This window comes from Episyrphus balteatus, chromosome 1, assembly GCF_945859705.1.
Source record: "Episyrphus balteatus chromosome 1, idEpiBalt1.1, whole genome shotgun sequence".
NCBI classification, from domain to species: Eukaryota; Metazoa; Arthropoda; class Insecta; order Diptera; family Syrphidae; genus Episyrphus; species Episyrphus balteatus.
The window spans coordinates 141,801,564-141,824,677 of NC_079134.1; the positions used below are offsets into that span (position 1 = coordinate 141,801,564).

At 33.1% G+C, this 23,114-nt stretch overlaps 2 protein-coding genes across 2 annotated transcripts in view; one reads left to right on the plus strand and one right to left on the minus strand.

Moving 5' to 3' along the window:
* Nucleotides 1-14,882: 14,882 nt before the first annotated feature.
* LOC129916545 (uncharacterized) overlaps nt 14,883-23,114 on the minus strand; it is a 179,509-nt gene continuing 171,277 nt past the window's right edge. Inside the window, exon 2 of the mRNA XM_055996551.1 lies at nt 14,883-15,513. Within this exon, the coding sequence (XP_055852526.1) occupies nt 14,916-15,500 (585 nt within the window). The 5' untranslated portion in view covers nt 15,501-15,513 and the 3' untranslated portion in view covers nt 14,883-14,915. The remainder of the gene's footprint in view (nt 15,514-23,114) is intronic.
* LOC129911125 (uncharacterized) lies at nt 21,682-22,266 on the plus strand. Its single transcript, XM_055988805.1, has one exon. It carries the CDS (start codon nt 21,682-21,684, stop codon nt 22,264-22,266), a length of 585 nt encoding a protein of 194 aa, XP_055844780.1.

Sequence of the window (23,114 nt, forward strand, 5' to 3'; positions counted from 1 at the left end):
AATAACCAATGAAACTGAAGTAATTTTTAATTTTTTTTTGTCAAAACGGTAATATAAATCAATTTTTCCTCTTCGGTATTTAACTGATAATAATTATGGCAAAAAAATTATTAAAAAATAAATTCATTTTTATTACGAAAAAGTTTGAAAAAAAGTCATTTAAAATTTGTGTAATAGGACCAAAATACTATTTAGTGCCTAAAAAGTTGTCCCTTTGGTTGAATTTCATTTTTCTTGAAGAGAAAGTACAAATTAGTAGAAAAATTATAGGTATTGAGTTATAAAATTAACATTCCCTATTTACATTTACAAGTTTGAAACCCAAATTTGGATTGAAATGTTTGCAAATCACGGTTTCATTGTGGTTTATCTTGGTAACGCAGTGGTATTTAAAGTTTTAAAGCTGATTTTTGGTAACACAATGAAATAAACTGAAATTAATTGAAATTAATTTTTCTGTGATTTAATTTCATTGGAGACTCTTTCAATTTTTTTTCGGATGTGACTTACAAATTTGCGGGCAGCTATCGTTTGCGAGATGGACTTACAGTACCTACCTATGTGATGAATAAGAGTCGTAAAGCATTTTCTTGCACTGACTTGCAGGCGGTTGGTCTGACGTCAGGATGCAATTGGGCAATTCCAGCTTTTATGCACTTAATCATTGATCTTCGATCCTCCATTTATACAAAAAAGTTCCTGGAAGCAAGAAATGAAGAGAATTAGTCGCTATATCTAGTGGAATTAAAAAAAAAAAAATTTGCAAAACAAAATTTGAGGTTCTATTGAAACCTTGACATAAGTCCAAGTCCAAAACGAAGATCCAATTTCTTCAAACCTTGAAATTGTCAATACCCTATTAGAAGCAGCTTAGCTTATACACATTATAATCCTTCAGAATTTCATCAAGTCTAGTGACTACAAAAAAAAGAGATAGTTTTTTTGAAGTAGAAAGCAAATCAGACATTTTTTAACAACAGGAAGCACCTCATCTTCTCATTGAGTCACGGGAAAGCTCTAGAAATTTTCAATTGATTGGAACAGCATGACATCTCATTATTTTCTTTATTTTTTTTACCAAGCAAATTGGGAATCCCATGATGTTGTTCTTCACACTTATTAATTAATTAATTTCCGATAGGGACTGTTTATACTTCTTGTTGTTTACATATTAAGCCAATAATGAGATATTTGAAGGACCACTTAAATAAAACGACTTGATATGTACATTTCTTATATCACAACCAAGTAAATATTAGTTTTGTGTAACCCATAATTATTTAAAGTTTTTTAATTACGCATTAGTTCCTTCTTCGACTATAAAAACAACTGATCATGAATAATTGAAATCAGTTAACAATTTTCTGCAAGCCGTGAACTTAAACCAAAAACAAAAAATCTATGCAAAATGCGTTCAGCAATCCTTTGTCTCCTGCTTTCAGCAGTCGCAATTTCAGCAGACATTCAGTCTGATCTTGCTGATGTTGATGCTTATTTCCCAATGAAGGAATTCATATCAATCGGCAAACAATACGTCGCAACTAATCCAAGCTATGCTGATGGACTTCGCTATGTACAAAAAGTGTCCTATGAAAAACTTGTCAACGACTTTTTGCAAACCAAAGAAGGACAAAAATTGATTGAATATTTTAACAATCGTGGAATTGACGGAAACAGTGTTTTTCTTTTCATGACCAAGAAGACCACCGAAATGATTGAAAAATGGTTAGAACCTATTGAAGATGGTGAGGAGCTTCAACCTGTTATCAGTGGAGATATTAGGGCCGATTATAGGAAGGCTATTGCTGAATCCGGCTTATTGGAAGCTGCTCAGAAGAAAATGGAATCCAGTCCTGAATTTGCTAATCTTGTTGCAGCTTTCAAAGATCCCCAGTACTTTGGTATCTTCTATAATGCTTATAACTCGAAAGGTCGCATTGGTCATGGTAAGAGTGCTGAGGCTCGTACATTCTGGAATAAGGTTTGGAATCCTATCAAAGGTGTAACTGCTGGAGTTTGGTATTGGGATAGTCTTCCATCTAAATCAGTTCAATAAAATAAAAATTGTTTTTCTTTTGCATTGAATATTGCTTTTGTTTTTGTTGGTTATGTAATATGTATTTTGTTTTGTTATCGTTCACTTAACAAAAATTATTATTGTTTTAACAACAGCAGTCAATCAATCGTTCCTCAGGTTGGTAAATTTTAGTAGGTACGTTGTATTATATTTGATAATGACTTAAATGTATTTTATCATCAAATTGATACCTCTTCTAGCTATTAAACCCATTGAAATTCCTACATATACAGGGTGTCCCAAAAGTAATGGATCAAACGAAATATGCTGATAGGCCAACTTAAGGGCTCTCAGAATTTGGTAACTTGTTCATCCCAAATCCTTACGGTTTTCGATTTAATGCAGTTTTTCTGAAATTTCGAAAAATCCCGACTTTGCAACAGTATTTTGCTTCCTCCGCTCATAATTGATTTTTGTTTTTTACAATTCTTTCACTAAAACATTGCCTAATACTAAGAAATAATTAATTCATCAAAATATTTTTCATTTCATACGCCATTTTGTTACAAATTAATTAACAGTTCCATGTTTTATGAAAACTCAATTTCTCACTTTTAATTCAGAGCAACACCCTGAAAAAAATTTGTATGGTGTGACACTGGTTTATTATTTTGAAAACTTGCCGTGTTATTGTAGATTTCAAAAATGTATAAAAGTTTCCAAACTTGAAGTTAGAACTGAAGATATAACAATTTAAAAGCAACAAAACAGGGCTTTTCAGAGAAAAATAACAAAGAAAAATAAACACTTTTCTCGACTGTTGTTTGTTTATTTCTTTTTGATTAGTTTCTCCTTTTGTGACCTTTTTAGTAAAATAAATTTTACTTTTTCCGTGGGCTATAGGCTATAGACCTATAGCCCACGGAAAAAGTAAAATTTATATTTCTTTTTGAATTAAAGCCTCGATTTTTGTTTGTTATTTTTCTCTGAAAACCTCTGTATTTTTGCATTCAAATTGTAATATCTTTCGTTCTAAATTCATCTTTGGAAACTTTTATACATTTTTGAAATCTGCAATAACACGGCAAGTTTTCAAAATAATAAACCAGTGTCACACCATACAAATTTTTTTCAGGGTGTTGCTCTGAATTAAAAGTGAGAAATTGAGTTTTCATAAAACATGGAACTGTTAATTAATTTGTAACAAAATGGCTTATGAAATAAAAAATATTTTGATTAATTAATTATTTCTTATTATTAGGCAATGTTTTAGTGAAAGAATTGTAAAAAACAAAAATCAATTATGAGCGGAGGAAGCAAAATACTGTTGCAAAGTCGGGATTTTTCGAAATTTCAGAAAAACTGCATTAAATCGAAAACCGTAAGGATTTGGGATGAACAAGTTACCAAATTCTGAGAGCCCTTAAGTTGGCCTATCAGCATATTTCGTTTGATCCATTACTTTTGGGACACCCTGTATAAAAACAAAGTCAATTACACGGTGTAACACTCAAAATATACGCGGGCGGAGACCTATCAGGTTTTGTAGAGCTAGTCGCACTGAATACGAAACGGTATTTGAAAATCCCCTAACACCCCCAAAATCTGGAGTTACGGGCAAAAAACGGTTTTTTGGACCTTCATCCATTGAAAAAATTCTAGCTTCGACAATTTTTTACCCATTTTCGATTTTTTTACAGTTTCTGATAGAAGATAAATATACTTTTTTAACAATGTATAAAACATGTAACTCGGTTAAACCACTTAGAATTTATAAGCTGTCAAAGTTCAAAAATTCAATTTTTTTTGTCATTTGCCCAACTTCGGCATCAATTTAAAGTATATGTTTTCAAAACAACATGCTATTTAAAAAATATATTCTAAAACTATATCTATTTCCCAATTGATCGAGGTATTTTTTATGAAAATCACTTCAAAATTGGCTTAGAAAAAAAAAATTTTCGATTTCAACCCAGATACAGAAATTGGAACTTTTAGGTATAGAACAAAAATGTTGTTTCGGCACGTAGTAGGATAAGTTGGGCGCCAGGATTTGATGAAAGGTTTTTGTAGAGGAGCTCAATACAAACATTTTTTTTCTTTGGGAGGGGGGTCTATCTCCCCCCGTTTAGGTGGGAGGGGGCATTTTTCTAAAAAAAAATTATCAAAATAAAAAAAAATTATTAAAAAACAACGGCAACACTTACAGTAATAAATGATACCATTTCCAAAAGGCAAAATTGTGCATTTAATTCTAATTTTTAAATCAATATAATATTCCCAATAGTTTTTGAAATAATCGATTTCAAAGTTAAAAATAGGGGAAAAAATTTTTTTTAAAACTCATTTTATACTATTTTTGTCCAGACTGTGAATTTTAGTAAATAAATTACTTAAACAGAAAACTGCCTCAATTGATTCCTTATCGAACCGTGAAAACTATATGTTTTTACGTCTTCTAGTTTTTGAGAAAATTGAAAAATAAAAACAAATAAAAACAAAAAATATTTTGAAAAAAGAAAAATCTGATAAAATAATTTTTCAATTTTCCCAAAAACTAGAAGACGTAGAAACATATAGTTTTCACGGTTCGATAAGGAATCAATTGAGGCAGTTTTCTGTTTAAGTAATTTATTTACTAAAATTCACAGTCTGGACAAAAATAGTATAAAATGAGTTTTAAAAAAATTTTTTTCCCCTATTTTTAACTTTGAAATCGATTATTTCAAAAACTATTGGGAATATTATATTGATTTAAAAATTAGAATTAAATGCACAATTTTGCCTTTTGGAAATGGTATCATTTATTACTGTAAGTGTTGCCGTTGTTTTTTAATAATTTTTTTTTATTTTGATAATTTTTTTTTAGAAAAATGCCCCCTCCCACCTAAACGGGGGGAGATAGACCCCCCTCCCAAAGAAAAAAAATGTTTGTATTGAGCTCCTCTACAAAAACCTTTCATCAAATCCTGGCGCCCAACTTATCCTACTACGTGCCGAAACAACATTTTTGTTCTATACCTAAAAGTTCCAATTTCTGTATCTGGGTTGAAATCGAAAATTTTTTTTTTCTAAGCCAATTTTGAAGTGATTTTCATAAAAAATACCTCGATCAATTGGGAAATAGATATAGTTTTAGAATATATTTTTTAAATAGCATGTTGTTTTGAAAACATATACTTTAAATTGATGCCGAAGTTGGGCAAATGACAAAAAAAATTGAATTTTTGAACTTTGACAGCTTATAAATTCTAAGTGGTTTAACCGAGTTACATGTTTTATACATTGTTAAAAAAGTATATTTATCTTCTATCAGAAACTGTAAAAAAATCGAAAATGGGTAAAAAATTGTCGAAGCTAGAATTTTTTCAATGGATGAAGGTCCAAAAAACCGTTTTTTGCCCGTAACTCCAGATTTTGGGGGTGTTAGGGGATTTTCAAATACCGTTTCGTATTCAGTGCGACTAGCTCTACAAAACCTGATAGGTCTCCGCCCGCGTATATTTTAAAACCTCATTTTTGTAACACCGTGTTATTAGTCATGTACGGACTTAAATTAGTCAACGGAGCTTAAAAAATGAAAAGAATCCTCTTTTTTGGAAATTTGGTGTGTTTCCCTTCTTCTGCAATGAGCGGCTTCATTCTTCAGTTCATACTTTTAAAATATGATTAATTTCAACAATTTTTCAAAAATCAATTCCAAGTTTAAGAGCTGATTTCGAATGTGGTGCAACGTATTTCTGGCCACCTGGCATAGGAGTTCTTCCTCTGGAAAACGAGAAACAACATCTTTAAAATCAATTTCTGGGTTTCAAATTCATGAGAACTAATTTTCCTCAATTAGTCGAGTAAAATTAAGCATACAATTTGTAAAATCTCGGAATACAGGGATGGTCGATGGTAAAACGAGTATTATTAAAATTTCAAAGAAAAAAGTTAAAAAAAAAAAAATTTCACCGCTCTCGATTACAATAAATTTTTAAAGACCGTTTACTGAAAAATATGTCATTCCGTATGAAATCGTTTAATCGGAATTGCTGCCTCATTTTAGATTTTGCTTTAACTTTGTCATGATGTTCTCTAGGACTGTATCGAAGCAAATCCATGATGATTTAATTTTAAGTTTGCGTGGTTTTCCCGCTACCCGCATTCGAACTTTTGGAAAACGTCATTTTTATGTTAGTATAGTTTTTCATCTATTAAAGATATCTTTTTGTTTGAAACCGTATTTAAAAGCTTAAGAATAGTAGTTTTTGAATAAGTATTAAAAAATTACATATTGTAACGAACTGAATAACATTAATCAACATATAAACCTATATATTTTAACAAATACAACAATTACATTTTAAAGTTTAATCTAACTATTCGAATTATTTTGATTTATTTATTGCTAACAAGAAAATCTAGTACATAAGTACATTTCATTTAATGTATGTATAAACATATTTTTGAGTCACTGTCACTTAACGAAATAATCTATTACGTTTTCATTTTACTGCAGTTTATACTTTCGTTCTCTCTTATTAAAAGTTAAACCGTAATTTCTAACTGTTACTTATTATGTAATTTTATCGTTTAATGTTAAAATAAAAATCATTCTACTTTGAACCGTCGAAGAGTCAAGAGCTCACAAGAAAATTAAGAAGTCTTTTTTTTTTATTTAAGACAATAATCAAGACACTTGTAGACCTTCGGGGCTCTGGTGGCTGATCCAACAATAGTTTTAGTATCGTGGACATATGAAGACGCATTTATGCTGTCACTTATGACCCGATATTGAAACTTTCATCAATTTTAATGAGTGGAGAAACCTTTCCACTACAATTGGCGCCCATCGTAAAAAAAAAAAAAATTTAAATATTTATACCAAACATCGAATAATTTGTACCTATTGATTTGCTTTGCCGTGTGTTTTCCACGTGATCAATAAAAACGCTCCCCGTTATATTTTGTTGTTGTTGCACTGCTGTTGCTGTTAAAGATTGCTGGATAGTAGAATTTTGATAATTTGCTGAAATTTTATAAGGTTTTTGCTGAGGTGTTTTGAAATTTTTGATTGAGGTTTTTGGAGTTTTTGCATTGTTTTTTTCTGTGGCAATATATCATGACACGAACTACAGCGAACTCACAAGCCGCTGGTTACACTGGTGTGCAACACTCGCCACCTCCGCCGCCGCCGCCGCCTCCACAGAAGGATAAATCACAAAATACAACCAGGCAAAATGATTCTCCTTTAAATGTTACTCAAAGTCAAGTAGGCAATGTCATAAATGAAGGTCAATCTACTAGTAATGCTGCACAGGTTCCAATAAGCATAAGTTTAACTGAAAGCCAATTTTCTAGTCTGTTAGGAAGTCTTAATGTGCGAGAAGGTTCTAGGAGTACATTTAGTTCATGCAATGCAAGGTTTAATGGCGGGAGCAATAGTTCTAAGGTTGAAGATTTCATCGAAACCATAATCGTTTATAAAAATGCTGTGAGCATTTCAGATCAGTTTGCTCTTACTAGTTTTCCTCTTCTACTTGATGGTTATGCTTCATCCTGGTGGCAAGGGGTAAAACATGAAGCAAAAACATTTGATGAAGCAATTGAGTTGCTAAGAACTGCATTCAGTCCTCCAAGACCTGATTGGAGAATATTTGCGGAAATTCTTCAAGATAAGCAAAAGATAAGCGAAACTACAGATTCTTTTATTTGTCGAAAGAGAAGGTTGTTTTCTCAACTAAAGAAAACTTTGCCAGAACAAACGATTATTGATCTGCTGTTTTCCCAAATAAGCCTAAGAATAAGAGAAAGATTGTCCAGAGAAGACGTCCAAACATTCCAAGATCTTTTGAATAGGGCAAGAGAAATTGAACTGTCTCTCAATGAAAACCAAATGAGTACAAAACCTCACCCAGTTGATGTTCCTGAAAAATCAAACTCTAGCATTCGGTGTTCTTTTTGTCGAAAGAAGAATCATTCTGCAGAAGTTTGTTTTAAGAAGCTCGAAAAAGAAAGGAAGATAAATAGTTCTGAAAACACAAAACTGAATTGTTATGGCTGTGGTACTCCTGGGTTTTACCGATCGAATTGCCCTAATTGCAATAAGCATTTGAAATCAGATAGTCCAAAACAACTAGAATTTAATGCAATCTACACAACTCTTGTAGGCAGAAGTGTACCTACGGTAAACATTAATGTTGATGGTTTGAATGGGCAAGCATATTTTGATACTGCGGCAAGAACTAGCGTAGCTGGCTATCAACTTTTCCAGAAACTCAAACAGAAAAATAAGAATTTTCAAAAAGTGTTCGCTGAAATCACACTTGCTGATGGAACAGCCAGAAAAGAACTAATGTACTCGACAATAGCTTGCATCATCATTGGTAAACGTTTCAAACAAATACGGTTTATCTGCCTACCAAGTGCAAAAAATAATAGAACACTTCTTGGCATAGATTTCTTAGAGCAATCGGGGATAGTACTAGATTTAGCCCAGCGTACATGGCACTACAAAGATGAACCAAACAAGATTTTTGAATTCAAATTGGAGGAATCAAAACTCAATAATGCTGTTTCTTTAAGTGAAGCTAAAATTGAAAAATTGACAAAGCCTGAGTCTCCTATAGACGATTTCATCACTTGGTTTGAACAAAACAACCAGTCAGAAATAATGAAAACACCAGCGGGAATTAATAGAATCTTTGAGAGCGTACTTCCCTTAAGTTACAACACCCCAAATGAATGTAATTTGTTTCCACCACTAAAAAAGCTGAAACAAAATGAAATAGATACAGATTTTATACCTATAAGCTTAAATTCGATCGATGTTGATTTAAGAGATGATGAAGCAGTTCAACTTTCCGAGTCTGAAAGGAAAACTTTAAGAGCTTTGATAGAAGATAAGAAACGTCTGTTTGAAAACATTTCCGCACCGATTCAAGGAGTTGAGCACACAATCAAAACAGTTACACATGAACCGATTGCTACAACTCCTTACAGATTATCTCCTACAATGAAAGGCAAATTACGCGAAGAGTTAGACGAAATGCTAAAAAATGGTATTATAGAAGAAACTTCATCAGCTTGGGCTTCGCCGGTTGTTTTGATACCAAAGAAAGATGGAAATATACGTTTATGTGTTGACTATAGACGCCTCAATAAGATTACGATTACAGATACGTATCCATTGCCTCGAATAGACGATTTATTGCACGCTGCTAAATCAACACCATTTATGACGACTTTAGATCTGAAATCAGGATATTGGCAAATCAAAATCTCTGATGTTGATAAACCCAAAACGGCTTTCACGACACCTTTCGGAATCTATGCCTTTAATCGTATGCCGTTCGGCTTGAAAAACGCGCCGGCAACGTTTCAACGGATAATCGACAAATTTCGAAACGGGCTCCCCAACATCCTTATACTAGCATACCTAGATGACATAATTATTTGTTCAGAAAATTTTGAAAAACACATTAAAGACTTACAACAAACATTGAATAGACTAAATGCATTCGGCTTTCATCTCAATAGAGAAAAATGTTTTTTTTGCAAATCTGAGGTTAAGTATCTCGGGCACATTTTAACAATTGAAGGGTTAAAGATTGACCCGGAGAAAACAGACGCTATTATGAAACGCCCAAGTCCAAAAAATTTGAAGCAGCTCATGTCTTTCTTGCAAACTTGTTCGTGGTTTCGTCGGTTTATACCAGACTTCGCAAAAATATCTAAGCCCTTGTCAAACCTTACGAAAAAGAACACACAATGGAAATGGTCAAAAGAAGAACAAACAGCTTTTGAACAACTAAAACAGCTTCTTAGTTCCCCACCTATCCTACAACAAGTAAAAGAAGATATGCCGTTTTTCTTATGGACGGACGCAAGCAACTATGCGCTTGGAGCTGTTTTGCTCCAGGGGGAGAAATATTATAATCCAATCGAATATGCCAGTCGTCTTCTTATTCCAGCTGAACGCAACTATTCGACAACAGAGCGTGAGGCTTTAGCTGTTGTTTGGGCAGTTCAAAAGTTTCGTGGCTATATTGAGGGAGCGGAAATAACGATTTTAACTGACCATCAGCCACTGAAATGGTTATTTAGTTTGAAATCACCAACAGGAAGACTTGCTCGTTGGTCCTTGTTACTTCAAACATACAATATAAACTTAGAGTATACCCCAGGTAAACAAAATGTTGTGGCAGATACATTATCTCGTCCTCCTTGCAATTTAGCCCATACAAACATCGAGTGCGAATGCATGTCGTTTGAAATTGATTTTCCGGCAAAAGGAGCCAAAGAAGTTCGTGACGCTCAGCTAGAGGATCCGGTCATTAAAAAAATTATTGATTCCTTTGAGGCAGATGATGAAAATGTCCAACTTCACACTGGTCGAGGATATATTATGGTTGATGGTATCTTATACCGGTATTGCTCGGAAGAAGTTTCTGAAAACGGACAGCTGGTTGCACCAAGATCAATGCAAGAAAAAATATTATATAACTATCACGATGCTCCAACAGCAGGCCATTATGGTATTGACAAAACAATAAATCGAATCACTCCGCTTTATTACTGGAAAGGTATGCGGTCAGACATAACAAACTACGTAAGAGCATGTCCTGAATGTAAGAAGTACAAACCAACTAACTTAAAACCTATTGGTCTAATGCAAACTGTAAGCAGTAACCAGCGATTTGAAGTTATTTCAGTGGACTTATTTGGTCCACTTCCACGTTCAGAAGACGGACATCAGTGGATTCTTATAGTTGAAGACTTGTGCAGCCGGTGGATAGAGCTTTTTGCACTTAAAGAGGCATCTGCAGAGAATTGTGCTATGAAATTGCTTGATGAAGTTATTCTCCGATATGGGGTACCAAGAAGAATGCATTCAGACAACGGTTCCCAATTTATATCAGCGCTAATGCAAAAACTAACATTCTGTTTGGCTATAAGACAAACGTTTACACCAATTTACCATCCCGAAGCAAATCCAGTAGAAAGAAAAAACAGGGACCTTAAAACACAACTTTCAATATGTGTTGGGCAGAATCATACAGAATGGTATTCGAAATTAGCAGCAATTCGTTTTGCAATGAACACAGCAAAATGTGCAAGTACAGGATACACAGCAGCATACCTTACGTTTGGAAGAGAGCTTCGTACACCGTTTGAAGTACACACGGATTTGAAGCAAGTTGTGCAGTCAGAAAATTTCATTCCTCAAATCACACCTCATTTGTTAAAGCTTGCAGATACGTTAAAAATGGCTGAAGAATCACAAGAGCTACTACAAGATAAAAACAAAGTATATGTAGACCAAAAACGACGACCTCAACAAGCGTTTAAAGAAGGTGATCTGGTCCTGGTGGATACACACGCGCAAAGTAAAGCAAAGCAAGGTATAACGTCGAAGTTTGTGCCAAGACGTGATGGCCCCTACATCATTCTGAAGAAGAAGGGGTCCTCCTGCTATATTTTGTCAGCTACAGACAAACCAGACCAACCCATTGGTTCACATCACGTATCATCACTCACACCATACGATGGTACAATCAACAATCCAATTTATCCTATTCGACCTCGAGGTCGACCTCGCAAATCAGTAGAGTCAGAAGAACCTAATATTCAAACCAATCAAAGTATCGATGTTCCAAGAAACGACGAAGCTACAAATCAATCAGTCCCGCAACAAGAGATACAAATATTAAGAAGATCTTCAAGACCCAGACGTATACGAACATATTCCCAATATTCCCAATGGCCTGTCGCATTATCGGGACGTTTTCAGCGACAGAGGGGGAGGTTGTAACGAACTGAATAACATTAATCAACATATAAACCTATATATTTTAACAAATACAACAATTACATTTTAAAGTTTAATCTAACTATTCGAATTATTTTGATTTATTTATTGCTAACAAGAAAATCTAGTACATAAGTACATTTCATTTAATGTATGTATAAACATATTTTTGAGTCACTGTCACTTAACGAAATAATCTATTACGTTTTCATTTTACTGCAGTTTATACTTTCGTTCTCTCTTATTAAAAGTTAAACCGTAATTTCTAACTGTTACTTATTATGTAATTTTATCGTTTAATGTTAAAATAAAAATCATTCTACTTTGAACCGTCGAAGAGTCAAGAGCTCACAAGAAAATTAAGAAGTCTTTTTTTTTTATTTAAGACAATAATCAAGACACTTGTAGACCTTCGGGGCTCTGGTGGCTGATCCAACAATAGTTTTAGTATCGTGGACATATGAAGACGCATTTATGCTGTCACTTATGACCCGATATTGAAACTTTCATCAATTTTAATGAGTGGAGAAACCTTTCCACTACAATATTAATTAAAAAGAATTTTTGAAAAACTGGTAATTTTGCTGATTTTTCATAGTTTTTGACTGGCTCCAGAACATTGGCTATTATATGTACGAGGCTTATACTTAAAAAATATTAGGTAAATATAACAACAAATTAAATCTAAAATCAACTCGATAGCTGTTGTAGTCCTTATCCAAAAATGATAAGCTCAAAGTTTTGAGTTTTTTGAAAAAAAAAACCAGTTTTATATTGTGATTTTCCACGATTTGACTATAGAGATATAAATATGAAACTTACAGAGTGTTAAGTTCCAATCTTTAACTTTTAGTCCTAAAACTAAAAGTTGTATTATTTTCATATCTTCTAAGTGTACCGCTTGTTTGAAAAATGCTAAAAAGCCAAAATAACCCCTATTTAACCCTAAAAAGCTAACCTTATTTTGTAGTACGTTTAAGCTAACCATTCGTCGAAACGACGAAGTGATTTTTAACTGCTCTGTCAAGAAAAAGTTATTAACTAATTTCTGTGAAGTTAAATACATAATTCATGTTTTGTAGTTATTTTTTTAACAGAAAAAGCAAAAAAACAGATTTTTTTCCACACGGGTTACACGAATTGAGAATGAAATCGAAAGCTCCTTTTCCCGAAAAAACAGAAAAAATGAAATTGGTGTTCGTCAAATCGACGAAGGTTAGCTTTCCAGGGTTAAGGGTATGATTTCACTATGTTTAACATGAGATAGAAGCATGAAATTTGCAGTATGTTTAGTTCGTTTCTTAAATTAACACACTGTTAGTTCCGTTATGTATCTAAAAAACGTTGAGTCTTAGGAAAAAAAGTGTCATGCCACTTTTTATAGATAATATAATCTATAGTCTACAATTTTTGCATTGAACATTTTTTGATAAGACTTACCGTTTTGCTGAAAATCGTGAAAAATCGTGTAAATTTTTTTCCAATTCTCGAAAAACAGGTAACTATTCTCTTGGGTTTTTGAGTAACAAAAAGGATAACACACCTTTTAATACACTAATAATACAGTAAAATAAGGAGAAAAAAGGGGTAAATCTCGGAATGAATGTTAGTAGAAATTTTTTTTGCTCAATATCTTCCTTTTGCCATTCTATAACATATCTCAAAAGTCTAGAAAAATCTCATGTCCGCTTGTCACGATTTCAAGGTCAAATCGCGAAATGGAGATTTTCAAAATTAGCAAAAATAGGCTATGGTATTATATACACATATGATACATTATTTCAAGGTATTTTTTAATGCTGATTCCAAAAAATCTAAAATCAAGACAATCTGACGTCTCTGGAAAAAGTTATACCTGTTTTTCATCTGTCAACTCATATTATTATAACAGTTGCAAACTTACTGCCGAAAAACCCTTAAAAGTTATGGTAGATGAACCAAATTTTGCATGAAGATTTTAGAATCCATCATTATTAAAAATCAAAACAATCCATTACAAAAAATATATATACCTACGAAATAATGGTATTTTTTGATGGAGCGGCAAATTTTAGGATATGCACTAAAGAAGATTCTTGTTCATCTTAGGAACAAGTGCTAATAGGCTAATTTTTTCATTTTAATCTTTGTTTGGATATTCTTTAACTACCCTCAAAAATCTAAAAAAATCTCATGTCCTCAAGTCCTAATTTTCTTGGTTTGAAAATAAGGTGCAGATTTTAAAAGATTGAAAAACTTCACTTCAGATATTTGTGTCAGATCAACATGAATAAGGTGCATTACTTTTCAGGGATGGTCAGGTTGACTTGTTTGTGAGTTTTGTTGGAATAAGTGTTAAAAAATTCCTTTAAATCATGTCGCTTATGTTGGTATACATATAAAAATTTAAACTTTTCTTATTAATTTTTTAAAATCTGCACCTTATTTTCAAACCAAGAAAATTAGGACTTGCGGACATGAGATTTTTTTAGATTTTTGAGGGTAGTTAAAGAATATCCAAACAAAGATTAAAATGAAAAAATTAGCCTATTAGCACTTGTTCCTAAGATGAACAAGAATCTTCTTTAGTGCATATCCTAAAATTTGCCGCTCCATCAAAAAATACCATTATTTCGTAGGTATATATATTTTTTGTAATGGATTGTTTTGATTTTTAATAATGATGGATTCTAAAATCTTCATGCAAAATTTGGTTCATCTACCATAACTTTTAAGGGTTTTTCGGCAGTAAGTTTGCAACTGTTATAATAATATGAGTTGACAGATGAAAAACAGGTATAACTTTTTCCAGAGACGTCAGATTGTCTTGATTTTAGATTTTTTGGAATCAGCATTAAAAAATACCTTGAAATAATGTATCATATGTGTATATAATACCATAGCCTATTTTTGCTAATTTTGAAAATCTCCATTTCGCGATTTGACCTTGAAATCGTGACAAGCGGACATGAGATTTTTCTAGACTTTTGAGATATGTTATAGAATGGCAAAAGGAAGATATTGAGCAAAAAAAATTTCTACTAACATTCATTCCGAGGTTAAACCCTTATTTGACTGGATTATAATATTTTATTTTATTTCTTTACAAAAACAAAATATATTTTACTTAAAGAAATTAACAATCGCTCCTCGCACTGCAGGATTTTTTCCAAAAGCCTTAAGGCCTTTAGAATTTGCGCTGCTATAAAAACGAGCTTGAAATTCTGGATCTTTCAAAGCAGCTACAAGGTTGGCTAATTCAGAACTGCTTTGCATTTTCTCATAAACAGCATCAAGATAGTCTGATGCCAGAACAGCTTTTGTGTAATCAGCCATAATGTTTCCACTAATAATTGGATTCAACTCCTCGCCATCCTTGATAGGTTCTAACCATTTATCAACCATTTCGGTTGTCTTCTTGCCCATGAAAAGGATAATAGTCTTTGCGTCAATTTCACGATCATTAAAATATTCAATCAAATCTCGTCCTTCCTTGGTTTCCAAAAAGTCCTTGATTAGTTTTTCATAGGTGACTTTTTGTACATAGCGAAGTCCATCAGCATAGCTTGAATAAGCTGCAACGTACTGCTTGCCAATTGATTCAATTTCTTTTACTGGGAAATGAGAGGCGACATCTTCAATATCAGACTGAAGGTCTGCAGAAATTGCAACTGCAGAAATCAGAAGGCAAAGTAGAGCTGAACGCATTTTGGAAAGTTATTTGTTTGAAATAAAAGACTGTTTAATGATTTTCATAAAATGTTTCTGGGTATTTATATAGTTGGAATTTGAATAACAAAAACACTTATGATAACCTATCAATGAAGTGATCACGCTTTTTCAACTTGTTATCCTCAAGTGACTGTTCAAAATGTAGGTACTTAAGCTATTATGTTGAATGTTTAATTCTTAATTATAATATGAACTCAATAGTCTTGTGAGTCTAACAAGCCATTTAATGTCCTCATCTTCTAATTGAGTCACTGGATAGTTCTTAAAATTTCCAATGGCCAAAAGCACGTGAGTTCACTACGCAAATCGTGAATCCCATGATTTACTTCAAACAATTGTTTAATTAAGTTGCGATAGGAACTGATTATATTTATTTTTCATATGCATATTGAGCCAATAATGAGGTTTTTGATTGACCACTTGAATGTAACGACTTTTAATGCGACGAAAGCTGGTGAAAAATCTTGATATGCATTATTTATCACAGTAAAATAGATATTAGCACCTTGTAATTGATATTTCAGTCTACAGCTGTAATTAACTAGATACACCTTTGGCCTTCTAGTTTAGGCTTAAGTTTACCAGTTTTTAGTAGCAATTTGCAAGCCTAGGCATCGATGTGCTGCGATTTACCATTTTTTATGGAAAAAAACAAAAACAACTTAAAAGTACATGACCCATCTGTAATCTGTAGAGCTTTACAGGTGCTTCTTTTTAGCTTCTTTATAATTTTATACAAGCAAAATTATCAGTTTGGGTAATGATATTGTTGAACGCAGAAAATCCACATAAACGGCCCATCTAGAAGCGACATAAAAACAATCGATACAAAATGACAATCAATTGTCAGGTATAAAATGTCATTTTGACAAATAAAAAATATCGTTATTTGTTATCGATTGTTTTAATGTCGCTTGTAGATGGGCCGTTTATCTATGTGTATTATCTGTATTCAACAGACATTTTGAATATTTTCGTTAACCATGTTTGAAGAAAACATATAACATCTTTAAAATATTAATAAATTAATCTCTCAGAAAAAATTATGAAAACTAGAAACAAAACAATCGCAAAATTATGAAAATCCCATGTATAGGTACCTTCCTCCTTTCAAAATACAACAAACAATAATCCATTGATCCCATTTAGCCCTTCAAGTTAATTCGGTGTTATTAATTCAATAACAAAACCATGTCAGCAATTAGATGCAACAAAATCCTATAGCACAGAAAAAAAAAACACAAAACAAAATACCGCTACATAATAAGAAATTTTCGGTAGATGAAGCATAAAAATGAAAAAAAAAAAAAAAAAACGAACAAGGATATTCTCGTATAATGCATGATGGTTCATTCAACTGAAAAAAATAATATGTGTTCTGCCACTGCCACATGAGAAAGTGCAGGCAGAAGGAAAATAAGAACAGATTTATTATGCATGTGACACAATTGGATCAGCAGCAGCAGATGACTTCAAAACCAAATAAATGACACACAAACATATGCATTCTCTCTCTCTCTCTCACGTCATCATATAAGGCTACACATCAAGTAGAGAATCATCATCGTCGTCGTCGGTAGTCGTTGCATCCAGCAAGCAACACTCGGCTCGCAGTAGGAATATTTTGTATATCCTTGCTGCATGGACTCGTTTTCTACTTTATTATTTTCTTGAATAGAATGAGAACAACATTCGCTTTCTCTCTATCTCCCTCTCATTTATGACCCATCTATAACCTCGCCTCGTCCGACCAAAATTCATACAAAAACTAATGAAACCCCCCTCCAACTCTTAAGATGCTTCCAATAAGAGTTATCCGCATTCACATGTGAAGGTTGGTAGATGAGAACCTCTTATTCAGTCAGTAGCTTCCAATAAGTATGCTACAGAAAAATGTTGATGGAAATTGAAGTATGTATTCGGATGCTTCTGCATTTGAAAAGGGCCCATCCATAACATCCCACTAATACGAGGCTTATGCAACTCTCTGGTAAGATGATATCTCTATAGACTCAAATAGCGGTACAGTAGCGGTGGCAGCGACGACGACGGTGGTGAAACTATGTATCTCTTCTTCAAAACTATGTATCCACTTTCGGTTGGATATATACATCACCAACCGGGAGGAAGTTTTCTTTCTAAACTTTAAATCCAATAGTGCCCCTTGACCCATTATCCTTCGACATCCTACCAAAAGAGTGATAGAGATGCAATGGTCTCCTCTTATCTCTTCTCTCTAACAACTTTTCCACACCCAATGCCAATAATTTGGGTTAAGTTTTGTGTTTGTTTGGTTAGGCAAACAAAACCAAAAAACCTAGTAGAAGACCGGGAATATTGTTTTGATGAGGAAATTTTTCAAATGCCTACTCTCATATCCTTGATGCTTTTTGGTTTGGATGACTACGTTGTTATATCCTTTGAAATTTTTGTCCAAAGTTGCCTCGTTAAGAAGCTTAGTTTTACGGGAGATACGGAGAGGTATAGGTGGAATATAGCTTGTATCAGTTCCGTTACCGTTGGCAATGGCAAGCAATTGAAAAATATGCAAAAGTTTTTCAAAAATTTTTTTGTCCAAGAACTTAACTTATATAAACATATCTTTTTCTTCTACTATCTTCCTACCTACCCTACCGCCACCTACTTGGATCCTTTTGTTAAAGTGGATGCAAAAATACTTTTGTAGCAATTTGTTTTTGAATTTTCTGGAAAATGAATCCATATAGCTTCTATGCTATAGACTTTTTAGCTCCTCTCCTATCTCGTTGGCCTAAACAAAATAATTCTCCTGAAGCTTGGATATACTGGGAGAAGCTTCTTTTTCTGCTGGAGGAGAGGATTCACCTTTGTCATTGTTCATTATGCGAGAAATATTTTTGTACGTTATTTTCATGGGTAAAGTGAAAGTTTTCCTTGTCGAACCTCATCATTGGGTATATATATTCGCTTTAGCCTCATTTTTCGAGACTGAAAATAGCAAAAGAGGAAGTTTGTTTGGTTGGTAGATGTTGGGTATATAGATGAACAAGACAGGAAAAGTGAGGTCGTTTATGGTAAAAGTTTCATTTATTATTATCAAGATCAAGATAGCTCCTGTGCGAGATGCAATAAATATAGATATAGTTTAAATTTAATAAAAGCGCAACAGTGGTTTTCTTTTGGAAGCAAAATTATGTGGAGATATGTCCTTGAATAAAATGTTGTTAGTTGGTAGAAAAAAGAGATTTACATAAACTTTTAACAGAAATGAAAAGAAAATGAAAAACTTAACTACCAACTATTGAATTACTAAAAACAATCTTATAGCACTTTTATAGGATTCTTAAATCAGCAGTAGTCTATTTACTTCATTAAAAATAGATAACGAAGTTCCATGTGTCACCTTAAGAAATCATTTGGCTTGCAAAAGGTCCACCCAGCCTACCCAAGTAACAACTTTGGCTTACATAAGGTCAATTTTTTTCGTTCCGAGAAGCTATATAGTTTGTATAATATATAGGTTTAGTTTAAGACTTGATTACGCAAGTCAACCATTTTGGAAAGAAAGGAGGTTCCCTTAAGACTTCCTAGAAGTTTTTAGAGGAAGCCTTGTAAATTTTAGTTAAAGAAGGCCTTCTTAAGACCTTTTTGGGACGTTCTAAGGAAGTCTCGTATTTTCAAGTGACAGAAGGCCTCTACAAGCCCTGTTCCAAGAGGTTCCTTTAAGTATGCAATGGTTTTATCTTTTAAGTATGCAATATTTTCTTCTTGTAAGTATGCAATGTTTTTTCTTAAAAGTGTGCAATTTTTCTAGTGCATTCGAAAAAAAAAACATTTCATTTCAATGTGAGGTATCAAGTAGCTCCCTTTTTTCCACTAATCTTTAATGTTCAAGCATGGTCTACTGGTAGAGTGCCGCGCTGGTATGCGGAGGTAAGTGGGAACGATTCCGTGAAATTCAAACAATGTGTTCTTTTTCAAATAAAATAAAATTCTTCCAAAATATATAAAAATTTAAAGAAAAACAATAAAATTCAATATGTAACATCTTTTTTTTATTCATAAATTCAACATCTTATAAGAACCTCTATAAGGCATTCTTATAACATCCAATACAAATTATAGTTTCCTTAGGGAGGCTATAGCCTCGCTAAAATGTTTCGTTGTTTTGTAAAAAAAAATACCTGCATGAGGTCGTTTTACGCTGTTCGCCACAAGCTATTAGCTTGTGGATTGCCTGTGGAGGAAGGTCTTGAGAAAATTCGGTAATGTGCGCCAAAATGGCCTTCTTCTTATACAAGTCAAAAAATAGTTTGCATTGAACCTTATAAAAGTTCAATTGTTTATTAACTAATTAATCTTATACTAATTTAAAAGATAAATTATCTTATTGTGTAAGACTATACGAATAAATAAATATTAAATATTAAATACCATCAGGCCCATTTTTTCGATATAGGTTCACCCCCTTATTCTGGCAAACCTCATAAGTGACAAAAACCTCACAAGGTGATCATAACTCGATTTATTTCTCACAATCTTCTTACTAGCGAAAATCCAAATTGTGAGTTGTGATCTCCTTCAGAGCTGATCACAAATTCGAAAGTTTTTGTGACGAGAAAACATCAAATTCAGCTCACCTTTTTAGGTTTTTAGGTAAGGATTGCCAGAATAGGGCTGTTAGTTCGAAGCTTGATAAAAGAGTTTATTTCATGAGTTTTCAGCAGTTTTCTTCGGGTGAAAAGTCGTTATATTCAAGTGGTTATTCAAATACCTCATAAGTGTCTCAATATGCATTAGAAAAATAAATATAATCGGCTCCGATTGCAACTTCCCAAGTAACAATTTTACTTGCATAAGGTCCATTTTCTTCGATTCGGCAAGCTATAGTTTGCATACGTTTAGTTTAAGGCTTACTTACGCAAATCATCCATTTTGGAAAAAAAGGAGGTCTCCATAAGGCTATCCCAAAGTGTTAAGAAGAAGCCTTGTAAATATAAGTCAAAGAAGACCTTTATAAGACCTGTTTGAACTGTTCTAAAGAAGCCTTCTATTTTCAAGTGACAGAAGGCTTTCATAAGACCTGTTCCAAGAGGTTCTTGTAAGTATGCAATGTTTTCATCTCTCAGGTATGCAATGTTTTTCACCAATAAGTATGCAAAGCTTTTATCCTGCAGATATGGAATGTTTGTAACACTTTAGAAAAAAACATTGCATTTTTATGTAAGGTTTCAATTAGCTCCCTTTTTGCCACTCATCTTTAATATTCGAGTATGGTCTACTGGTAAGGTGCTGGCTTGGTATGCAGAGGTACGTGGGATCCATTCCTGGCGGGGCCATTTGTGAAATAAAAAAAAAAATGTGTTCTTTTTCAATTAAAATAAAATTCTTCCCATTTCAGAACGACAGGAAAAGCATTGACATGGCCAAAAAAGAAGAAAAAACAAAATAGAAAAAAAATTAAAAGAAAAAAAAATTCAATAAAATCTTTTTTCTTTTATTCATAAATTCAACATCTTATAACAACCTCCATAAGGCCTTATTATAACATCTAATGCAAATGATAGTTTCCTTAGCGAAGCTATAGCTTCCCTAAAATGTTTCATTGTCTTGTAAAAAGGTCTGCATAAGGTCGTTTTACGCTGTTCGTCACAAGCTATTAGCTTGTGGATTGCCTGTGGAGAAAGGTCTTGGGGAAATTCGGTAATGTGCGCCAAAATGATTTGCATAAGACTTGTCCTTCTTCTTAAACAAGTCAAAAAATAGCTTGCATTGACCCTTATGAAAGCTAAATTGTTACTTGGGTTAATTAAACAATTTAAAGTAAATCATGGGATTCACGATTTGAGTGGTGACATCACGTGCTTCCAGTCATTGAAAATCTTAAGAGCTAACCCGTGACTAATTCAGAAGCTGACAATGTTTTCTGTCGTCTTTTGTTAGACTCACAAGACTATTGAGTTCATATTATAATTAAGAATTAAACATTCAACATAATAGCTTAAGTACCTACATTTTGAACAGTCACTTGAGGATAACAAGTTGAAAAAGCGTGATCACTTCATTGATAGGTTATCATAAGTGTTTTTGTTATTCAAATTCCAACTATATAAATACCCAGAAACATTTTATGAAAATCATTAAACAGTCTTTTATTTCAAACAAATAACTTTCCAAAATGCGTTCAGCTCTACTTTGCCTTCTGATTTCTGCAGTTGCAATTTCTGCAGACCTTCAGTCTGACATTAAAGATGTCGCCTCTCATTTCCCAGTAAAAGAAATTGAATCAATTGGCAAGCAGTACGTCGCAGCTTATCCAAGCTATGCTGATGGACTTCGCTATGTACAAAAAGTCACATATGAAAAACTAATCAAGGACTTTTTGGAAACCAAGGAAGGACGAGATTTGATTGAATATTTTAACGATCGTGAAATTGACGCAAAGACTATTATCCTTTTCATGGGCAAGAAGACAACCGAAATGGTTGATAAATGGTTAGAACCTATCAAGGATGGCGAGGAGTTGAATCCAATTATTAGCGGAAACATTATGGCTGATTACACAAAAGCTGTTCTGGCATCAGACTATCTTGATGCTGTTTATGAGAAAATGCAAAGCAGTTCGGAATTTGCCAATCTTGTAGCTGCTTTGAAAGATCCTGAATTTCAAGCTCGTTTTTATAGCAGCGCAAATTCTAAAGGAATTAAAGCTTTTGGAAAAAATCCTGCAGTTCGAGGAGCCATTTTAAATTACTTTGTATAAAATATATTTTGTTTTTGTAAAGAAATAAAATAAAATATTTGTGTATTTAAAGATGTGTTATGCTTGTTGTTACTCAAAAACCGCCAGGAAATCTATACCTGTTTTTCGTATATTATACTCCTTCAAATATGGAAGCTATTTAAACGTTGTTTATGAGAAAAGCTTGTAGGCCCGGTGATTTTCTACAAAAAAATATTATTTTTTTTTATTTTTAAAATAATGTCGAAAATAGTTCGAATATAACTCGTAAATGGTGGGGGGCTCTTGAAAAATTGTATGAGTGTGAACTTAGCGAAGGACTTAATCGATTTAGGTACATAAACTTTTAACAAATGAACCAAAACTATAACTAACTAAAAACAATCTTATAGCACTTGTATATAATTCTTAAATCAGCATAATAAGTCAATTTGCTTCATTAATGACTACCTGCTTAAAAATAAAAACAAAAGTTCCCCGTGCCGCCTAAAACCTAAAGAAACCATTTGGCTTTTAAAAGTTTCATTTTTTTCCCATATAGGTTTAGTTCCAGGGTTGCTAGGAAAGTCAACCATCTCTTTAAAAGCTAGACCACACCGAAGGGTACACCCCGTAGCGGCACGGGTAATTGTATGAACAAAATTCCAAGCTGACACATCATAGTTCAATTGGAATTGTTTTTAATACAAATATCGTTACCGCATACCCTCCGGTGTGGCCAGTAACGAAATTTTTCATACAAAAATAGCACAACGAAAAATTTCGTTATGCTTGTCGTTGTTCTAACCCAACAAACATTATCCCTTCTATAAAGCTTTACAGGAGCTACATTAACAAGTGTAAAGCTTTATAGGAGCAAATTTGTTAGT

Bases quoted from the DNA above. Each gene is read 5' to 3' on its own strand.
- LOC129911125 (XM_055988805.1), top strand. From the start codon at position 21,682: ATGCGTTCAGCTCTACTTTGCCTTCTGATTTCTGCAGTTGCAATTTCT.